At 32.4% G+C, this 14,584-nt stretch overlaps 1 protein-coding gene across 1 annotated transcript in view; it reads right to left on the reverse strand.

Moving 5' to 3' along the window:
- Window positions 1-2,238: 2,238 nt before the first annotated feature.
- Window positions 2,239-14,584, reverse strand: part of LOC129218057 (UV excision repair protein RAD23 homolog B-like) — a 31,169-nt gene continuing 18,823 nt past the window's right edge. The window contains exons 3-4 of the mRNA XM_054852240.1: window positions 11,346-11,467; window positions 2,239-2,366 (exon numbers count right to left, since the gene is read on the reverse strand). Coding sequence (XP_054708215.1) covers window positions 2,256-2,366; window positions 11,346-11,467 — 233 coding nt within the window. The 3' untranslated portion in view covers window positions 2,239-2,255. The remainder of the gene's footprint in view (window positions 2,367-11,345; window positions 11,468-14,584) is intronic.

The raw sequence follows: 14,584 nt of genomic DNA on the forward strand, positions 1-14,584 counted from the left end.
AAATGTTATCATACAGGGTGGTTATAATTAAAGTTACCCTGTTTGGACCCCTCTTGTGACCGTTCTACGCATCGGATTTCGATGAAACTTGGAATATATATTATATAGATCATGGGGATCAGAATTATGCAATAAAAAAATAGTTCAAAAAATCGACGATACAGGGCGCTCTACACACGTAAAGTATCCGGCAACAACAATGTTGTGTATGAACAGTCACCGCACCCCGATTACATTACCGTATGGTGTGGTTTCAACCATGATTTCATCATCGGTCCCTATTTCATCGAGGAGACCCCACCCTAAGGTCCTAAAAGGTGTTCCGTCACAGGTCCCCGATATTGCGCACTTCTTGAGCAGCAAATCATTCCTGCTTTGCAACAATGAGCGTGTTTGGACTCAACTCTCTTTATACAAGATGGTGCACCCCCTCATATTGCTCGTCCAGTAAAGGCACTGCTTTGTATGCATTTCGGTGATGACAGGACAATTTCTAGGCATTTTCCTACAGCTTGGTCCCCGCGATCGCCGGACCTAAATCCATGTGACTTCTGGTTGTGAGGCTTCTTGAAAGATCGGGTCTATGGTGGAAGCATACGGACGGTGCCTGAATTAAAGGACAGCATAAGGCACCATGTTCATGCTATTGATAGGGAAACCCTTTGTGCAACTGTGGCTCATGCTATAACACGTTTTGAACAGTGATTGACGCAGATGGAATGCACACTGAACAAATTCTGTAAATAAAATCGATTTTGTGACAATGTGTCTCCATCTTATTTGATTCATGCGCCTTTTTCTTCCCTGGTGGTAGATTTTTGAACTAATTTTTTTATTGCATAATAATACACCCCATGGTCTATATAATCAATATTCCAAGTTTCATCGAAATCCAGTATGTAGAACAGTCACTAGAGGGGTCTAAACAGGGTAACTTTAATTATAACCACCCTGTATTTTAAAAAATATGCTCCAAATCTTTTTAAAAATCTTTGATAAAGTATAATGAACTATTAATGGTACAAAATTATGCTTTAAATATTTGGTATTCAGCAAAAACACTATTTGTTGCATCTCTAACTGGTATACCGGTATTGCAATCACTACATACAAGTATTTTATAAGTGCAGATTTAAAATTATGAAGAGCAATTTATTTTTTGGCAAAATATTACATATCAATATGTTAGATACTATCTTTTTTAAAAAATACCTTCAAATTTTAGACAATTCAAAACAAATTTGATGCACTAATTGTCAACAAAAAAATATGGCAGTACTTTATTAGAATGTTTAGTATGGTTTATGTATGATTGATATAAAAAAATACAGCCATGGAAAAAATTATAAGGACAAGCAATAAGTTGCCAATTCTAGAAGACTCTTGGTTGGAAAAGTATGCAAATATATTTGATAAATATACATGAAACGAAGCATTTTCATACAGACTTCGATTAAAAGTTTTTGAAAATTATTATACTGAATGAATTTTTAAGGATTTACTAGTTTGCCACTTGGAAAAAATTATAAGGACACACATTTATTTTGAGACCGGGAAAAAAGAAATTTGCATATTTAGTCGCATCATATGATTATTTACATTAACCCAAAACTGTTACGTACTTTTGAGCTAATAGGGTTACCGCGGTACCCCTGGTGACCACCGTGCCCACGCCTACGCTGGTTTCTAATGTTTCCTATTTACAAGTATCAAATTATGTTTGATTTTGTTTGCACACTTGATGATTACTTTCATACGTAACACTCATTTTTCAGCGTGTCTTTATAATTTTTTCCATGGCTGTAGTAAACAACAAACCTAAACCTTGTGCTCCTGTCAAGCGGTAATAATAATACTGCATGGTCTATCTGCAAAATCAATGTATTCAAGGATCAGCCTTTGTGTCAAAGCAATGTTAACTCTATACTGAATTACCATGTGAATAAGGAATTTAGTTTATTTAATCATCTCCCATTCTAATAATGAATTCAAAGTTATGTTTTCAATAATCTATATTTTTACTTACTGTTACATAAAAATAGTCATTTTTTTTTCAAAAAACTATTTCTTTTAAAACTCTTTAAATTTGTATTTCTTTTAAATATAACTTTACAATCTCACTTCAATGACAGCTCACTGATTAGTTTATGTTGCATTCAGTTTAGTTACAAAGTTTCCTGACTGATAACATTAATGAACATAGAGTGACCAATACCAGTGAAGAAAAATCCAATATCAGTGAAATGCTGGGACCTTCAGTATCTAAAATGCTGATCGATCAGATATTCTGCAGCAGCATTTTCATTCCGATTGCAAAGAAAATATGCTTCAATAACTTTGAATGATGGGAAGCCAAGTTGTGTAAGCTGTAACAGAAGGAAAAATAAGCTTTTTAATAAAAAGACAGCAGATCTTAAACACTGTTTAAATAATTTCAAAGTTAAATTATAAAAACAAATAATTCACAAAAAAGTTGACCAATTCTATCCTTTGAACTCAGAATAATTTTCATAAACAATGCACTTTTAAAATTACATTGCGTATCTGTAACTGCATAAATATACTGCCAACCAATCAATCTGGATGTGTGATGTTTTGATTCAGAAGTCATCTCAGCTGTTTCGATTTTGGGAGCAGTGCTTTTACTCACTCTGTGTGGTGAGCTTGATTTTGAAGCATGGATTCGCTTCCAATTAATTTTATTCGTGTTAAATTTTGGGGACCTGTGAGTAAATGCAGGGGATGTCTTTTTGTACCACAGTTATGCTTAAACAATCTGCATTCAAATGAAATATTATGATAATGGTTGCATAAGTAGTTGCTAATGTCAAAAGTTATGCCTACTACGGAGAAAGGTTTTTGTCAATGGCTGTTCATTTCCGAGTGGTGGTGACTTGAGCACGGATGAATTTGCTGCTATTCGATTTTACTCATCACATATTGGGACGTTGTGTATACTGCTTATTGATGACCTATCCTAATAATGTGTTCTAAGCCTGCTGCCTATGTGTTCTGAAGTTTCAGAAACTTGCCGCTTGTTACCTGATGTTGGTGCTCTAGAGACGTACTAAGTAGCACTTTGGCCGAGTACCAAGTTCCAATTAAGTTTAAGAAGAACCACCAACACACACACGATGAATTTTGAACTCATTGGAATAGTAGTATAGACCTCCTCATAATACCATATCTTAATACATAAAAATCTTCTGTGCGGACGTTTGTCACCATAAGGCTTTTAAAGGGCTGGACTGATTTTGATCAAATTTTTTGTGTGTAATTAAGTTGTGGCATGCATGGTTTCGAAGTGTGATGGATCGAATCGGAAACGTTTTTGTTAATTAACTAATTTAAACATTGGATGGCTATATCTCCCAAATGATTCATATTTATTTAAACCTATTGTTGAGCAAGAACAGAAATAAATATTTAACCCGTTGCCAAGGGACAATAAGAAAGTCAGCTCTGCTTTTTGTAATGAAATTTCCTACTGTGATACGTCAATTGAGAATAGATAAAATGTAGAGAGAGAGAGAGAGAGTGATGCCTTCATTTCTTGAAAGCAACAATTTTTGGTCCCTGATATATTTTAAAGTAAAGTACTGGAAAGTTCACGCAAAACGTATGTTCTGTTGTCGTAGTTGAACCATGTGACCGAATCGGTGCTTTAGGTCTTCCTAACCAAATGATCAGAAAGTACCGTACCTAGCAACATTTGTTTCTCGGCTGAAATCCATCTGAGTTTTGGCACCAATGTCAAGAATACTTTGAGGATTATCTAACTAATCAGCAAATTATTAAAGGAAAAGATGATGGAATTTACTTTTCAAATCAAATTTTATTTTCATCCAGATAAATTACAACAGGGTAGTTCTGTACACAAAAGATCAGTGCAGTGGAAGATCTTTAATCTTTGGTGAAAAGAACAAATTAGGCAATATATGAAATTAAAAAAGTTTTTGTTCAAAAGATCGAACCGCTAATTGGTCGAAGTTGACTTCGCTCACTGATCGGCTGGATTGCAGTAACATGGTGACTTGGCGACTTTGGCTATAAGCAATAGAGTTGCGTGATCATTTGTTTATATTTTAAAGCTACTGTTAATGTAATTTATTGTTTTTTTTTTGTTTATTTGGTGAAGCATTTCATATTGCAAAGAATTGTTTTTCATTTTTAAAGAGGTTTTAATCATTTTATTTGAAGAATGTTTATTTTACATCGGGAGGGGGGAGGATGAGTGATTTTCGCTTATTCAGAAAACTTTTTTTACCTTTATTATTTTTTTAAACGATATCCTTTTGATTGTTTTTTCTTTTTCATATGGGGATGCTGCAACGGGATTTCCCGTTTGTTCTAGATGGGTAGTTAGTTTTTTACACTTAATATCTGAGGACGCTTTTTATCCTTTGACTATGGCTGAAGGAACAAACCATCAAGTACGGGAGAAAAAATATTTAATAAAACAACTGCTCAGTGGGTCTTGGATAAATGAAGTTGTAATAAATATACGCATTCTAACACCAAGCAGCTTAAAACATTTTCTTTTTGCTTATTTTTTTCAACAAAACAGTTCAAACACTTGATAGTTTAAAAAGTCAGTAATCCAACGTTATTAAGCACAAAACTTGCAAATGATTGCAGACACGTGTTTCGGTGTTACAAGGAACACCTTAACACCGAAACACGTGTCTGCAATCATTTGCAAGTTTTGTGCTTAATAATGTTGGATTACTGACTTTTTAATTCTCAGCACAAAGGTATTTATTCTTTAACTTGATAGTTTACTGAAATGTTTTAACTTTTCAATTTACAAAGTTTGGACAGAACAACATCTGTCGGGTCCTCTAGTAATTTATAATAGTTCTTAAAACAAAATTCCAGATAAAATTTAATTATGGATTATTTAAAAGATTTTGTGTCAAAAATTTTACAAAAAAGTTATTTTAAAAATTAAAAATAAACATAAATAAAAGGTATGATTAATCAAGTTGTAATTAAAACATTATATTAATTTATTATAGTTCTAGTCTGGCAAACAAAATATTTTTTTAAATCAAAAAAGAACAAAAAAAAAAAAAAAAAAAAAAAAACAATGTTAAAAGCACAAATGTGCAGGAACACTGTTGACACATGTTTCTGCGTTAAAAGGAACGTCTTTTTCAGGGCATAAAATGTGAGCTAATGAATGTAAAGACATCCGACAAAAAAATCCTTCTTTTGTCAGATGTTTTTAAACCCATAAACTCACATTTTTTGCATTGAAAAAGGCATTCCTTATAATGCCAAAACAGGTGTCTGCAGTGTTCCTGCACACTTGAGCTTTTAATGTTGTTTTATTTGCATTTATTTTTTAAACAAAGCTATTTTTATCTTTCTCATTAATAATTTTTGCTTGTAGCAAAATTCATTTAATAATATAAAAATTTCATATTTCCTATGCTTACCCCTTTTTGCCCCATTTTTAATAAATAAGTTTTATTAACTGAGGAGACATTAAAATAAAGATTTACTCCACTGAAGCATAACAAACTTCATTATTTTCAAAATTTAAATTTGACTTGTAAATTTGAATTGTAAATTATTGCAATATATTATATGCTTGCACCTTTTTATTATTTGTAAGATCTATCTCAAAAAATATTACAGTAAAATTCATGTCAATTCAACAAGGGCTGGAACATGATGGTCTCGGATTTTTTTGAATTTAACATATGTTAAAATTCATAAAAAATTAAGAAATGCGTTTTTTTTTTTGTTTTTGTTTTGCCCAAAAAAATTTCTGATCCGAGATACAGGCCGCCAAAGATGGGGGTCCTGTCATGATTTCTCACTTGGGATTTTTGTCAAAATCTTTAAAGTACATTACCTCAGGAATGGTAGAATATATTTTGTTGCGGGTTTGTTTTATTTAAAAGGATATTTTTTCTTATCTAAAAACATATGCTACATTTTGAAATTTGTGCTTTAGTTTTTTTTTTCCAGTCTTTTGAAAAAAAAGTTTAAAATAATGTTTTTGATTTTTCTCAAATATATCAATTTCAAAATTTTCATTTTTTTAAAGTTTATTCGTACCACTGAGCACTACGTTGCCTGAAAAGGAGAGCTTCAACTTTTTTGTTTAACAGATTTTAGAGGCATTTGAAAAAATGAGGGTTTTTAAGGAACTCTTTACACAATTGCAGACCTGAAAATTCAAAAAACATTTCCACAACAAGTGGTCAGAAATCACTTTTAATTAGTTTATACAGCAAAATTTTCATTTTGAGTCTCTACTTTATCCAGGAGTTTTATTTTTTATGAAAACTAGAACGAGGTCTTCAGCCTCTCTGTATTTCCTCACACAACCTTTCAGCATAGCGCTGAAATAGTCGTTTAGCTAAATGTTCTCACTAAATTTCATATTCTGAATAAAATGGCGACTCAAAATGAAAATTTCGCTATATAACTTAATTAAAAGTGTCTTCTAGTCACTTAATGCGAAATATTTTTTTCTGAATTTCCAGATCTGCAATTGTGCAAAGAGTTCCTTAAAAACCATCATTTTCTCAAATGACTCTAAAATCTGTTAAACAAAAAAGTTGAAGCTCTCCTTTTCAGGCATTGTAGTGCTCAGTGGTACTAATAAAGTCATATTTGAGAAAAATCAAAAACATTATTTTAAACATTTTTTTTTTCAAAAGACTGTGGAAAAAAAACCTAAAGCACAAATTTCAAAATGTAGAATGTGTTTTTAAACAAGAAAAAATATCCTTTTAAATAAAACAAACCTGCAACAAAATTTATTCTACTGTTCCTGAGATAATGTACTTTAAATATTTTGACGAAAATCCCAAGTGAGAAATCATGACAGGACCGCCATCTTTGGGGGGCCTGTATCTCGGCCTAGGAATTTTTTTGGGCAAAACAAAAAAAAAACGTATTTCTTAATTTTTTATGAATTTTAACATGCGTTGAATTCACAAAAATCCAATACTATCATGTTACAGCCCTTGCTGAATTGACATAGATTCTACCTTACACTTTTTACAACTATTTGGTATCGGCCGAGTATCTGATCAAAATTTGGCCGAGTAGTTACCGAGTGCTCGGTACGTCTCTAGTGCTTACCTGAGACCCGAATACTTCAATTGAAGCTTGTCGAGTGTATTTCTGGGGTAGGACTAGTTCAGTCTGTGAAACAACTTCATATCAACCTGTGGTGACTGGGGGGGGGGGATTTCTTCTAAATATGGGACTTTGGGTGCTAGTTTTTTTTTTTTCAAATGGAGAAATTCCAGAAGATAAGAGTTTGTGTGATGTGCAAAAGCTATTTCTGTGATTCTTAAATGAACTTTTCATAGGAGGGAGCATCATCAAAAAAATTTCGGACATCTAATCTTTTATCTACAATTGTTGAAATGTTTTGAAACACATATTTTGATTTTTAAATAAATGTTGTTAGCCAGTTAAAATGTGTATTTTTTTTCTCACCAGCAGAGATCACACATACTCAACTTTTAGTTGCCATAAGTGACATGTTTTAAGGTCCTTGAACTGCATAAACTACCTTTAAATCTGTCAACGAACATGCTTCTACATTCTTTAAATATTCATTTTTTTTAAATGAAAGATTATCAAATTCCACTCAAATCTTACTTCTTTTGAATTACAACACTAAAAAGTCTCTCAAAAATGAAAATTATGATTTTTCAGAATCACTAAATACAAAAAGTTTTAAAATTTATTATTTAAAGTTGGTCTTGTGTATGAAAATGATAAATATATGGGCACTCATTTATGGGAAAAAAATCCCTCCCCCCCCCTGATATTTTCTTTTGTTCAGATATTTTTTCCCAAACTCACAATCGCCCCTGTTTGAGACAGATAGGCATGTCTGTATTTATCTGTTTTCAACTGAATTTGAACTTATCATCAGTGGTCAATCCAGGAATTTTTGCCCGGGTTTGTTTTTTGTAATTTTGTAAAAAACATTTGGAATTTTGTGAAAATAAAAATCGAATTTTTTAGGGGAAAAAAATATATGTAAAATAGGTAGGGTCTGGTGGGGGAAAGTGGTCATTCGTTAAATAAATGGCTATAGCTTGGAAATGAATGTTGGAATAAATGTGAAAATTTTATTATAGAGTGGGGCAGTTAGAAACTACATTTTGAGTACAAAGTTTTACAACTGGTGAAATTTTATTTGATAAAAAAAAAATATTTTGTGTGAATATGAAAAGTTTTTAAATCCAAACACCTCTTTTAACTTCCTTGGGAAATTTTGTTTGTTAGAATTATGAACAAATTGACTGCATAGGAAGCTTCCTACATGTCTCAAGAACTCTTACTCATTAGCAATTAGCTGAATCTATTTTAGATAATTTTTTAGAACAATTTAAGTAAGATGGGGTAAAGTGGTCATAGTATTAGGCTTAATGAATACCGTTCTTCTAATGTCACTTAATCGTTAAGTATAAGGCAGATATAAATTAAATATTAATTTCACTTAATATGTATTGTTAAATATACGAGTATATGCGTATGCATACACAAATACTCGTGTAGGCACGTATACAAACATATTCACATAAATGCACCAATAAATACGTATATGGGTATCTGCAAATATTTTTAATCTATACAGATAAACATTCGACTATACACGTATATACTCGTATATATTTATATAAACACTTATATGCTCAGGTAGACACGTATATACGCATACGTACTCGAGTAGACACTTACATACAAGTATGCAATGATGATATGATATGCAAGAATACAGGGTGAGTTTAAACTTTTGGGCAAATTATTATAAGGTGTAAGAGGGGAGGATAAGAAGTAAGAATCACAAAAGGAACATATGGTCACAAACACAATACTGACGCGCTACATGCACGCAAAGCCAGAAACTGATGGATGAAAAACAGGTCAAAAATTTATTACACAAAGACAATTTTACACAACATTTTAGGTCTCAAGAAAATTTTAAAGCGATTGATGAAATTTGCGGCCTGCAGCTGTGATACATGTGCGTCGCAATCACAAAGCACACTCTGTTGCAATAACGAGACTTTTGGAAAACTTTCATCAGCCGCTGCGCCTTTGTTGCAATGCTTGTATTATATCTACTACAGGCCGTAACTTTTAACAACTGCTCCAAATATTTCTTAAAAACTAAAATGTTGGGTAAAATCATATTTGTGTAACAAATTTGTGATTTGTTTTGCATCCATCAGTTTCTGGCTTTGTGTGCATGTAGCGCGGCAGCAAACGTAAGTTCCTTATAATTCTTTGCTTCTTATCCTCCCCTCTCACATCCCTTAGATTTTTGCCCAAGTGCTTGGATCCACTTTGTAGGCACACATGTATATAAGCTTATATACTCGTGTATACATACATGTACTGGTGTATACACGTAAATGTACGTATATACGTCTATACAGGTATATAATCGTGTTTGCATGTATACATACGTATACTCGTGCTTCACAATGTGAGTAGACACGTACAAACATGCACTGGATGTATCCACGAATTTACTCGTGTATATCCGTATATGTGTGTGTGTACACTTATATATGCGTGTATACGTCTAATGTACACGTATATACTCATGTATGCACGTATATACTCGAGATACAAGTGCATACACTCATATGATGCTCGTTTACACGCGTATATACCCGTACATACACGTGACACGTATATACTCGTATAGACACGTACACACTCCTGTAGGTAATCACGTATACATGCTTATATACTCGTGTATACACGTATATACTTGAGTAAGCACGTGCATGCATGTATCTGATGCATACATGCATCTACTCATATATGAACGTGTTTACTAATGTTTACACGACACGTATATACTCGTGTATACACACATATGCTTGTGCATATACTTGTAACTATAAAAATAACCGAAATATACAAATATTAGGGTTGTTTATAATGATTTTGCATCTATTTTTAACTATGACCACTTTATCCCATGCTATGACCACTTTCCCCCACCCCATGGGGTAAAGTGGTCATAAATACAAAGGGAAAAGAAAGTGTTATAACACTACTTAAATCATATGATGCAGTGAGAAGCAAAGGGCTGAAAGTGGGCATTTTCAAGTTTTGAGAAAAGCGCATTTAAAGTTCTGGCCCTAGGTAGGCTTTCATTGAAAAGTTTTTTTAAATCATGCTCTATAGTATTTAGCACTTAACAGGAATACTAGTACTATCTCTTACACAAAAACAGAGGAGAGGTTCACCTATGATTTGTACTGGTTATCTCCACATTTTTAGTTTTGGCACTTACATCCCTTTGCTTCTCACTACCTCATATACAAATACAAATGCTACAACCAGCAACAAGCTCTGGGATTAGCTAGACTGATCCTAGTCAGTTTATTAGTCTCAATGAAGATCAACGGTTCTCTTAAAGCTATCTACCTCCTTGTTCATTACAGCCTCTTCAGTAAGCCATTCCAAGTGCCTACAACCCTACTAAAGTAGTAATTTTTCTTAATTTCCAGGTTAGCCTGAGATTACTTAAAATTACTACTCTTATTAGAGACTTTATTTCTGTTTCTAGTAACACCCAAATAATTATCATATGTAATTAAAAAAATAATAATTTCAAAATACAAATAGAGCAAAGTACTTTTCCTTTTAAAAGATTAATAAAGGACACTTTGAGAATGTTAGGAAAGAAGAAAGGATCTATTCGAGTAGCAGTATGATTTCACTCGCATGTTATATTGGTTGGAAAGTCATAAAATGGGCAAGAAACATGCATATTCAGACTAGTACAGTAAAAAGAAAAAATTGCTAATAACAACAAAAAGTGATATTTATCATTCTTTAATAAATTTGTGAGTACAAATAAAACTTATAATAAAGTAAAGATTGCATTCCCTACATTTCAAAATGTCGAACATAATGAAACAATCACACCATGCAACAAGGCATCCGCCAACTATTTCTACTCAGTAGCCACGCAGCTCTGTGGTATAAAACGAAAACCAACAACAGATACGCTGCACATTCGGAATTCTTTCAATCACAGAGAGGCGCAAGTCAAAGGTCATCCTTCCTCAGATACTAGCGTGCGTGCACATGACTCTTTCCGCTCGGAGTGGCTAGATGATTGGAGGAAAAAACAACTTCCAGTGACTGCTTTGTGAAATTAAAATCTGGGAGTTTTGTGAAAGGTCCTTTTTCTCTTTTCATATTTCTGTGAAAGATCAGTTTTTAGGGGACAGAATTTTGAGAAGGGTCCATACGCGAACCTAATTTCTGCCTAGATTGACCACTGATAATTACAAAACATTAAAGAAATAAACTTGTGAGAGAAATACAAATACCCTTTCAATGGCTTCATGATCACAGTCACGCAGAGTTCCTGTGAATCCATCTCTTTCGTTGAAATATTGCCCAGGTTCTAAAATTGGACCTTCATGCAAAGCATTCGCTGGAAGTGTGGCTGCTAAATGATAAAAAAATAATGAAATTAATTATGCAGCATACTACTTTGTAATTAGTTACATTTTCAATAATGAATTATGTACGAGGGGTGATTGATAAGTAAGGTTTCCTACCAAGAGGTGTTGCTAGTAGTGGGAAGAGACATATGATTGCATCTGCGTTTGATAGTCGATATAGTGTAGTACATTCCTGCATAGTTTCAGTTCAATGTAGAAATCCAGTAAGCCGAAGTGTCCGTGAGTAATGAATACTCCAATCAATGTTCCTACAAAGGACGTCATAGAAAGATGGAAATTCACAGTGGCTCCCCAACCTCCTTTCAGCCCAAATTTGGCACTATTGGACTTTGGTTCTTCTCAAAATTGAAAGAAACCTTGAAATGCCAATGTTTTCAACCGATGCCAAAATTCAGGCAGCCATTCACAAATGTATAAACAGCCAACTGGAAACTTTTCGCTGACAGAATGAAGAAATGAATAGAACAATTGAACAAATGTGAAGTTATTAGTGACTAAGTTGAGAAATGAATTTACCATAAGAGTCATAAATTTCCTTCATTTCTGATATCTCTGTTCTTATTTTACTTTGTTGGAAACTTTTATACTATTGGAGACCTTACTTATCAATAACCTCTCATACATGATATACTTGTAGCAGAATGTTTTCTATACAGTAAATACTATTATAATGTAATGAAAGCATAATAAAGCATGATAGAGGCATGAGGTACAATTCACACAAAATTGACCAGGGAGCAAAAATGCAGTGTAGCATCACAAAAGGTTTGAAGGTCACAGAAAGAACGTAAAATACGTTTTTTTTTTTTTTTTTTTTGCCCCCAAAAGATTTAGGCAACAAAGATAAGCATGTTTCATTACAGTGGAGTAAATTATACAAGACAATTTGTTTTGGGAATTTGGGATCACTTGGTATCAACCAGATTGTATTTGTAGTTCACATGAACACCTTTGAGTTTGCATGCAAAATCGAGATCCAGTATATAACAGGGATTCCCAAACATTAGGGATTTGCAGCACCCTTTGAAGATAAGGATTTTCTCACGGCATCCAATCATATCTCTATAATGCATAAATATATTGAAACCATGGACACTCCCCTGCACCCCTCGCCTCTTCTTGTGGCACAGGTGTCATGGCACCCTCTTTGGAAAATCTTTGGTGTACAACTAATAAGATGTGTTCTGAAAGAAGGGTTGGTGTCTAGTCTACTACTTTTGCGTTAAAAAAAAATGGAGCAGCAGAAGAAGTTTGGTAAAATGAAAATTCAGATTTTTCATATGTTTGATACTGCATCATTTAGTAGAATCCTAATGATTGTATTTTAATCATAATCTAATAAATGTACAAAAAATATTATTTACACATTTGTGCAACAATATTAAGGCAATTTTTTATTGAATAAGTAATCAAATTTAACAAAATGAAATAGCTGTTGAACAAAATTCGCTTAGTAATATTGCTATTGATTTTAAAAGACTTATTTTTATCATGGTAGAAATGTTTAAAAATAATTTAATGTAGTAAAATCAAATTATTTTAAAACAAATACTCTGTCATACGGTAGAAGCAAAAGTTAATACCAAGTTAGGAAGGAGAATTCAGTAAATATTGTAAACAATATCTTGCATTAAAAAAAAACACATATAGATAAAATAAGCTAAACATGCTCCATCTCTAAATCCCCTTAAGTTGAAATTCACAATCAAAAATGTAAGAAAGTTTTTCCTCTAAATTAAGCTGGCAAATTTTAAATCTTAGATTTGCATGTCAAAGGTTTTTCAGGGCCCAGCACTTTCTGCTTGCCAACTCAAGTTTCTATTTATGAAGCATTGAACTGTTTGATTTTAAAATTGTTATAATTTATAAAATAAAAGTTTCAGTATTTAAAAACACTAAACATATTTGGAAAAATCATAATACACTACAAGAAGTTTTAGTTCAGATCCAATTAGATATTAAACCAAAAGGGAAAATATAGTGAACAAAAGCTTGAACCGAACCAAAAAAAACTCAAGCTTTTAATTTTTAAAATGTCATTGGAAACAATTTCTTATTTTACCATATGATACTTCATATTTGAGATACATACATTTTACAATTTTATATGTTTTAAAGCAAAATGAACATTTTTTATTATTACTACTAAATGCATTAAACCTCAATGTTAATGTTCATCTGAATGTGCCAACATTAAAAAAAAGTTTTAAAATTAACTAATCATGCTTCAAATAATATTGTGTATATACAACTGAACGTGAGATAATTTGATGTAAAAATGCTCCTTCAATGAGAAGGTCAATATATTAATTTCTTATTGCTACTTAATTTATTTTTAGTCAAGAAGTTTTTAGATATCAAAAAAGTGGACAAAGTGATATTTTGTCTGGGACAGTTTTCTTAATGGTGGAAAACCAACAACTCTACCTGAAACCACTTGAAATAGTTAGAACTGTAGTGGAACATTGACAGCATGCTGCTTTAGGTAGCTCAAATGACTAAAGTTCTGTTTTTAATGATGTTTAATAAATTCTATTGATGTAGGAGTGTATAACAAATACCTCTTTCATTAACACACTTAAAATCCAGCAAAATGTATCTTAATACAGGGATGAGTGCTTAGAGAACTAAAAGGAGAAAATTCAAAAAGTTTTAGTAAAATCATGCGGAAAAGGGCTAATATGCTAACAGCATCAAAATAGCCCCTGAAAGCCCATTATCCAAAAATTCTATAAAAAAAATGGCTAAGTTAACAATTTTACATTTTAGAATGAAATTTTCCCCATACTGATTATGTTTCAAAAATAATGGCACATAGAAGCTCAGTATTATAGCATCCCTCAAATTACAGTAATTAAAAAAGATCAGGAAATTAACAGTTGCATTAATCTAGTGCTTTGATGAATATTAAAGAAAAGAATTTAGATTCAAAATTTGACAAAACTAACCATTATAGAAATATCTTAAAATCTGGGTCATGCCTTTTATTTTTCAGTTTTAAAAATGTCATTGTGTACTATGCATTTTTGAGAAAATTTGTAGCTTCTGGAATTTCCACAGCTTTTAACCTATTTATGACTCGGTGATAACTGCAGTTAGAA

This window comes from Uloborus diversus, chromosome 3 (assembly GCF_026930045.1).
Source record: "Uloborus diversus isolate 005 chromosome 3, Udiv.v.3.1, whole genome shotgun sequence".
Lineage (NCBI taxonomy): Eukaryota > Metazoa > Arthropoda > Arachnida > Araneae > Uloboridae > Uloborus > Uloborus diversus.